At 35.0% G+C, this 8,021-nt stretch overlaps 1 protein-coding gene across 10 annotated transcripts in view; it reads right to left on the bottom strand.

The window, feature by feature from the left end:
- The window catches only part of LOC107613360 (calcium-dependent protein kinase 10-like), a 15,358-nt gene continuing 9,190 nt past the window's right edge, over positions 1,854-8,021 (bottom strand). Inside the window, exons 1-8 of one of the 10 annotated variants that reach the window (XR_002353102.1) lie at positions 6,839-7,544; positions 5,079-5,153; positions 4,539-4,656; positions 4,146-4,454; positions 3,861-3,928; positions 3,596-3,780; positions 2,495-3,361; positions 1,854-2,393 (exon numbers count right to left, since the gene is read on the bottom strand). Coding sequence is in view for 5 of the 10 variants with exons in the window: in XM_016316558.2 (XP_016172044.1) it covers positions 5,637-5,745; positions 6,026-6,465 (549 nt within the window). In the remaining 5 variants the exon portion in view is untranslated. The other 9 variants (XR_002353104.1, XR_002353103.1, XR_002353105.1 and 6 more) reach the window with 9 other exon arrangements.

An 8,021-nucleotide genomic window follows, 5' to 3' on the forward strand; every position in this document is an offset into this window, starting at 1 on the left:
TCCTAGTTAGATGTTTTACTGATTTTTACTTCACATATCTAAATTAACTGCAAAAAAAATTTACAATTTTTTTAACAATAAGCACTGCTTATCTTAGATAATTGACAGAGTTAATTCTAGATTGATTATCTATATAAACAATTTTGGTGAAAGATGTTTAAGTATTTTTTGTATAAACGTTGAAATAATCTAAAAGTACAATTTTTTTTTTGTGACTGAAATAAATTAAACAAAGAAAAACAAAACAAGGAACTGCTTAAATAGAGAGACATTCTCGTTTAAGACTATTCTAAAAGTACAATTTAATTCAACTAGAATAATTGGCGTTGAATTTACCTAAAATATAATATTTTTTAAATGTTGAGTCAATAATTGATTTTGTACTTTATGATGACAAACATAATTAAATATTTTCTATTATAACTAATCATTATGATGAGCATTATAAGAATTAATCAAAGATTTTTTTTGGTTGCCTACGGTATCCCCCAATCCGACAGGTGGATTGGAGCTCCATTCAAGGGTCTGCCGTTAGCCGATGGGATGTTACATGCACAAGACGGGATTCGAACCCCACACTTACTTAACCGAATGAGTGAGCTAATCACTCGACCAATCTAAGTTGGTTAGGTAATCAAAAATAGTTTCAAGTCAAGTTAGGAAAAAATATGCAAAACCAAGACAACAAATAATGCACTCCAAAATGGCAAAATCCGATCATATATATATAAGAAGCTACTGTATTCGAACTTGAGGAACAAAGAAGAAAAGATCTTCTCCTTAATGCCAACAGCCATAAGCATAATTGGTGCAACAACTAGTTTTGTGAAAAAGAAAATTATATCAACCTTAAAGAAGAGTATATTAATCTTTATATAAGAAGAACAAAGACAAGAAAAAAGGCAACCATTGAAGTAAAATATGATTTGATATACAAACCTATTTTTTTATCATATTGAGTTTGTTCTTATTCTCTTGTGTCTAGAATTAAGATCAATTTGAAAGATAAAAAAACAGGTAAAAAAAGGAACTCATACAAAAAACAAAATTTAATCATTATTTGAGTGTTTGTATTTGAAAGCGTACCGGTTAGAGTATACTTAGTTACCATTAACTAGGTTAGATTAATACTTAAGTGATTTACTAAATTTGAAATAGTTTAAGTGGTTTACAAGAGTGTGAGTCTCTTCGCACTAGTAGTTGTAATTCAATTTGATTATAGTGAAAATTTTACCATTGTTGTGGTGGAAATTAGAAATAGATTACCAAGGATGAACCAAGATATATTGAAGTGTCACTGTTTTCCTACTCTTTTTTTTTTACCGTTTCAATTTTGTTCTACACGTACGAGATAAAACCAGAAATTATTTCCTAAATCAGATTTTTGTATAATTTATTTATTTAAATTTAAAAACAGTTCTTTAATTCAATCTTTTCTTCTTAATTTAAAAACCTTCATAAATAAAAAAATAAATAAAACTAATATGATTAATCCAATAATGCAACCAAATTAAATAAATAAATAAATAAATAAAACTAATCTGATTAATCCAATAATGCAACCAAATTAATTAATGAGAGATGACAAACACCGACGAAATAAAATTAAACTTTATATATTTTTATTGCAAACTTATTTTATTCAATATTTAAGATTCTAGAAAGTGATTAAATAATAATTCCGTACACCATTACTCTATATTAGAAACTTTGGCTCAAACTTATCATGTGTTGATGAGTAGAACCAATAATGCTGCCCACAAATAACACAACTGTGCCCCAAGATTAAAAAAAAAGTCTATTGTATGAATTTCTCCCTTAAATTTGCAACCACATACATGCATGTATATATGTAGAAACTAGAAATTAAAGTATGTTGTTTGAAAATACGCAAAGTGAAAATGTACAATTTTACTGGCTCCTTTTTGCTTCCATAATAAATTTAGACCAAAGATGAAGCCATATGAAAATGATAGAAGTCCCTTCCTTTCATGTGAGAATTCTAATTGGAAGTGAGAATCTTTGCACTTTCTTATCTTGCAGATCTAAGCAAGACGATATTGGACATAAAAACTGTTCTATATGGAAACGGTGAATCAGAGCCAATTTCAGATGCGTGTTCTCAAGTCACTCATGAGCTCTTCAAGAAGGATACATTTCGCCTTGTCCTCTTTCTTCCAAATATAAGTTTTTTGACACGCTTTTTGAAAAAATAAATTCAACTTCCAAAATAAACATTTAAAAAAATTACAATTTTATATTAGAAAAAATCTAATCTAATTTCTAAACAACATCCGGACTAAATTGTAGCACACGAATGGTTGCATGCAACTCTTGTATAGCTGTCGGAGGCGGAGAAGCTGTTGGGCGACAGTAACCTGTATGCATGAAAACTATACAACAAATTGCAAAATCAGTACTAATTTCAAGCATGTCAAATTTGTCACTTAGTAATCAAAACTAGTAGCTCCCTTTTTATAATAATAATACGTACCTGCACCAAGATCCGAGTCACATGTGTAAACATCAGTCCTCCATAGCTAGCCACCTCTGACCTGAACATATTAATATTAACTCTCAAGACTTGGTGTGGCATCAGAATTCAGATACTAGAGGCTAAAAGCATATTTCAATTTCATACATTAGGTTCCCAAATAAAAAATATAGGTACATTTTTCTAATAGCAAAGTGAACAAATGAAAATTTCCATCTGATCTCATTCAAATAATTTCATTAACTGAATTAATGTATAAAAAATTCATGCCAGCATCAAGGAAGCATTAGTGAAAAGTATGCATTAAAATCACATAAAACATTGACAAATGGAATGTAAACATTGCATTGACTGCAACGATAGCAAGCAACCATAATGAATCAAAATAAAAATCTTAAGCTTCTCTTCAACATAGAAGAAGACTGGAACTATGTTGTCTGCAATGCCACAAATAAAGCGTGTATCAATTTTAGCATGTTTCATGTCAAGCTTACCTCTATATAGCAAGGTCCATGTGTCACAATTAAATTTATTTCATGCCAGTTTTTCAGTCTTCGCTGATTTTGTTATCCTTCCAACAAATCTGATCTCAAAGATAAGACTAGAGATTTATGCTGAAGATATAACACAGCCAGCTGGTCTTCATAAACAATAGTGCAATACAATTACATATAAAATATAAACCACTTTTGACATAATACAAATTTACTAACTTACTAAGGACTTCAACTGCTGAAAGCCATTCCTTGGCGTCAGCATGTAACGTCTTGACCAGATTTTTGGCACTGCTCGATATGGAAGGCCAAGCTTCCGATGAGAAATCAATGCGTCCATGAAGAATAGCATCAAATATACCCTGTTTATTTTCTTCATACAAAAGACAAGAATAACATGTGAGAAAGATTAGAAAGCAAAACTAGTCTCCAATCAATACAAAATATCTAATAATGAACAAGAAAACAAGCTTCCAGAACCAAGCACACACATCTGAACTGAAATGAAGCTCAAGAATCAATAGCCATTGAAAATCATAGCCATTGAAAATTTGAGCCAATGGCTGAAGTTAGCACTTAGAATAGGATATTAAAATAGTATGTTTACCTTCATGGAAGCCTCCTAATAACAGCCTCATCAAGATCAAAGGGCCTATTTGTAGCAGCGAGAACAAGTACACGCTCTTTATCTTTTGTTCGCAGACCATCCCAATTCATCACAAACTCATTCTTCATTTTACGCATAGTCTCATGTTTGCCAGGAGTTTCACGTCTTCCTAACATTCTGTCGACCTGACAACAAAAAAAGATTAACCAGGAAAGTTTACGGAGAAAGATAACAGAAAAGGAATACACATAGATGTGATACTAACCTCATCGACAAAAATAACACTTGGGGCAATCTTGCTGGCTAGAGAAAAGACAAAAAAGAAGTCCCCACCTGAAAAATTGATGTATGTTAAAAAAAAATCAAGCCTATATCCATATATCCTGTGATTGATTAATGCAAGACACATGAATAAAAGGAACCTTTAATTTTGGATCAATGCATTTACATATTTTAAAGTTAATTGCACAAAACAAAGAAAATACATGAATATTGATCATACTGAACATTCCACAAAAGATGATATACTATTTAAAAAAAATTATGGTACCTTGATAGTCTCGCTTAAATTTCCAAAACCATGTAACTTGTGCAAGGGGGCAGAACTACCAGCGGGCAGCTGCTCCAAGAGCACAAATTATAATAATCTCATCAGAATCATATTTCTTTATTTCTCAAGATGATCAAGGTTATCAATTATGTTAAAAATCAATCAATTTTCTAACAATTTTTGCATGAATAAGCATGACACCAATATATCATCATTAATCGTTACAAGACTACCCAGAACTTCAATGCAAACAGCAGTACATAAGCCTATTACATATCTTGAAGGTTGAAACTTCTTCAATGGAGCTGCCTGCAATTGAAACTCTCTTGTCTAACTATTCAATTCCATTAGACAACAATCAAATACAAAAACAAAAACGAATTGAGCACTCACATAGTTGCATAGAACTGCCAATACACCTTTATCACGGATACACTGCTGCACCAAGACCATTCTAGGTGGCGGTGCACCAGACACTCTCACACCCTCAAGAAACCCCCATTTAGTATTTCTTTAGCAAAAAATTAAAGACAAAAATCAGAAACCATTCCAATAAGCAATTTACATCATAAACAAACAAAATAACAAATGATCATATCACTCAAACCTTGTATCAAGTATCTGTACTATTCGAACAAATGCATGTGTATCATAATAAAGTACAATTCATATACTAAGATTAAAAGAATACCAGTGAATGAATCTCATTATCCAAGTTGAAATAAATTTTATATACTCCAATATAAGAAATCAGTACAATTCATATATCAGTAGTGACTTGATAGTTTTCTAATGCAGATCCCACTGATGACAGTGCTTTTTTCTTATAGTGTAATTTGTCACAAATTATGAATTTATCTAAAAATTTTATTCATTCAGACTTCAAATATGAATATGACAAATAAAAACCCTAAAAAACAGTAAGATTTGTACTTCTTAGATAATTTGAAGAGCAACACGATCTTTGACACTGACACCAGGGTTAAGGAACTCGCACTTGGCAAGAATCTGAAGAGAGAATAGCAAGTATGTGAGCTGAATTGAAAGCCAAAGTAACTAGTGACTTAATGCACGTTGATCAGCACTTCAATATATAGATAAATGCATAAATCAAACGACGTAAGATGCACAGCACAAAGTAATAGCAAAAGCAAATCTTATTCTGTATTAATCAATACTTCAGCAGAAGAACAAAAGTACAATCTTAATTACACGTAGCAGATTCACGAGAATCAATAAGGCACAGGAAAAGTAACAAAAGTCCAAATTCTATAACGAGAACATCAGAAAGAAAACAACCCCAGCACAATCAGCAATCAGAGTTCACCGCCACAGAGCCTCAGAACAAGATGGAGGGTGGACTCCTTTTGAATGTTGTAATCAGCCAGAGTGCGTCCGTCCTCAAGCTGGTTCCCAGCAAAGATTAGACGCTGCTGGTCCGGTGGAATCCCATCTTTGTCCTGTATCTTTGCCTTCACGTTATCAATAGTATCAGAACTCTCCACCTCTAGCGTTATCGTCTTCCCGGTTAGAGTCTTCACGAAAATCTACATCCCTCCACGCAAATGGTTTTCTAATGCAGATCCCACTGATGATAGGGCTTCCATTTAGCAAAATAAAAAAAAATAAAATAAAAAATCAGAACAAATAATCAGAACCAACAAGAAATAATCATAACATAAAATCATAAAAACAAACAAAACAGAAACAAACCCTCAGAAAAAGAATTAGAACAAATAAGTAAAAAATCATAACAAAAATTAAATAATTTAAAGCTTAGCAAAATGAGAAAAAAATCAAATAATTAGAAGTTTGGACAAATAAAAAAAATAGAAAATCAAGTTTAGAAAAAACCCCTAACCCAGGAATCGAATCTTTACCGCCGACGCCAGCGATGCATCCGGCACCGAGCTCGACGGAGACGCCACCGATGGTTTCCTTCCGGATCCTGCTGCCGATTCATGGATAAACACCAGAGATGCCGGCACCGGTAATGATGACGGAGGAGGGAGAGTGAGAGTCCATGTAGAGAGAAAAAGAGAGAGTAGCGGAATGACGGTGGCGCTGACGGGTGGCGCGACGGGTGTGGGAGAGGGAGACGGCGGTGCGGGGCATGAGCGATGAGGGAGGGATGGACGGAGGTGCTGCAACGGGTTGGAGGGAGGGATTGTGACGGGTTGAGAGAGGGAGACAGCGGCGTTGTTGGGAGAGACATCCACACCTTAATCCTACTATACCGTATAACCAATCTCTTATTATTATTGGATTTGATTACACCTTCATCTCCAGAACCCAAAACATTGAACCCTATCACCTCCATTTCCTCACTCTAATGGCATGCTCCTTTCCCCGCCTCAGCATCATTCAAATCTAGTTATACATTCTAATACTTCAAACATGCTTCCATTATCTCATTATTCAAATTTATCTTTTACCATACTGATTTCAATAAACTGAACAATAAATCAATAACCAGCAACAATACCAACAATAAAATAATTCAACAATACCAACATTACCTGACAAACAGCAACAATGAATCAATAAACAGCAATTGGCAAACAATGAATCAACAAACAGCAAGTCAGCAACAATGAATTAACAAAAACAATACCAACAATAAAGTAAACAAAGCCAACAAACCGCAACAATGAATCAATGATTATTGAACAAAAATTAGTTAAATTACATACCTGATGGGTGGCTCGGGCTCCATATTGACTTTAAATGACTTGAATCGGTGGCTGGGTAGGGGACTGGGAAACGCTGCTGGGTGCTGCTGGCTGGTGGCGTCACTGGCGTGGTGTTGTGCTGGTCTGCTGGGTCAGTGGGTGGTGGCGTCGTGCTGTGCTACTGCTGCGTCGGTGGCCCGAAATGGTGCTCTGTCTGCTGGGTGCGAGCCTGCGACGGTGGTGCTGGCTGTGGCTGGGGCTTCGTGGACCGTGGTGCACTGTGGGGTGAAAAGGTCCAGGGAGCAGTTGGTGAAACGGCTTCGGCGTTGGGAGGAAGGCTTCGAGGTGGTGGGAGCCTGGGAGGAACGGTCTCTCGCCGTCGACCTCGAGACTCAAGAACGTGGGTGTGGGTGACTGGGTGCAGAGAGCGGGATTGTAGAAGAGACTCAAGAGAGCGCTAGGTTTCAATTGGGGGTGGGGGTTAGGTCGCGCAGCCGCAGCGCTCATTTGGGGGTTGGGGGTTGGTTTTTTAGGGTTTTTACTTATCCGGCCCGGTTCGGTTCGGTTGAAATTTCATGGTTATAACCGAAAACCGAATCAAACCGCAAAAAACAAAACACATTTTTCGATTTTTTCGATTTTTAGTTTGTTCAGGTTTTTATTTTTTTGGTTCGATTCGGATCGATTTTAAACACCCATAGGAGAGAGGGAGTTATGGCTATGTTAGGGGTGCAGAAATGAGAAGAGCGAGTGACGGCAAACTGTTTAGGAGAATAGGGTTTCCAAATATATATATATATATATAATAGGTTAGGAAATGGGTACGCTTTTAAAAAGTGATGAAAATAAAAACAAATTAGTCATGCTTCAAAAGCATGCTGGTTGATTCCTTTAAGCCACTCTTTTGAAGTGTGTCAATAAAAAGCATGGTGATAAAAGTTTTAAAATGTCACTATAATATAAATCTATTAGCATGCTTTAAAAGCGTGCTTGTTATTCTCTATGACCACGCTTTTAAAACGTGACAAAAAATGCATGATCAAATTTCTAATCAATCGCCACTCATATAAAAACATGGTCATTGACCCTTTTTCAGCATACTTTTGAAGTGTGAAAAAAACATAGCCAAATCTCTAATCAATTTTAAAAGCGTGACAAGAAAAAAGTGTGTTGATAAACCTTTTTTCTTGTAGTAATGGCTATG

The sequence above is a fragment of the Arachis ipaensis genome, chromosome B08, assembly GCF_000816755.2.
Source record: "Arachis ipaensis cultivar K30076 chromosome B08, Araip1.1, whole genome shotgun sequence".
NCBI lineage: Eukaryota > Viridiplantae > Streptophyta > Magnoliopsida > Fabales > Fabaceae > Arachis > Arachis ipaensis.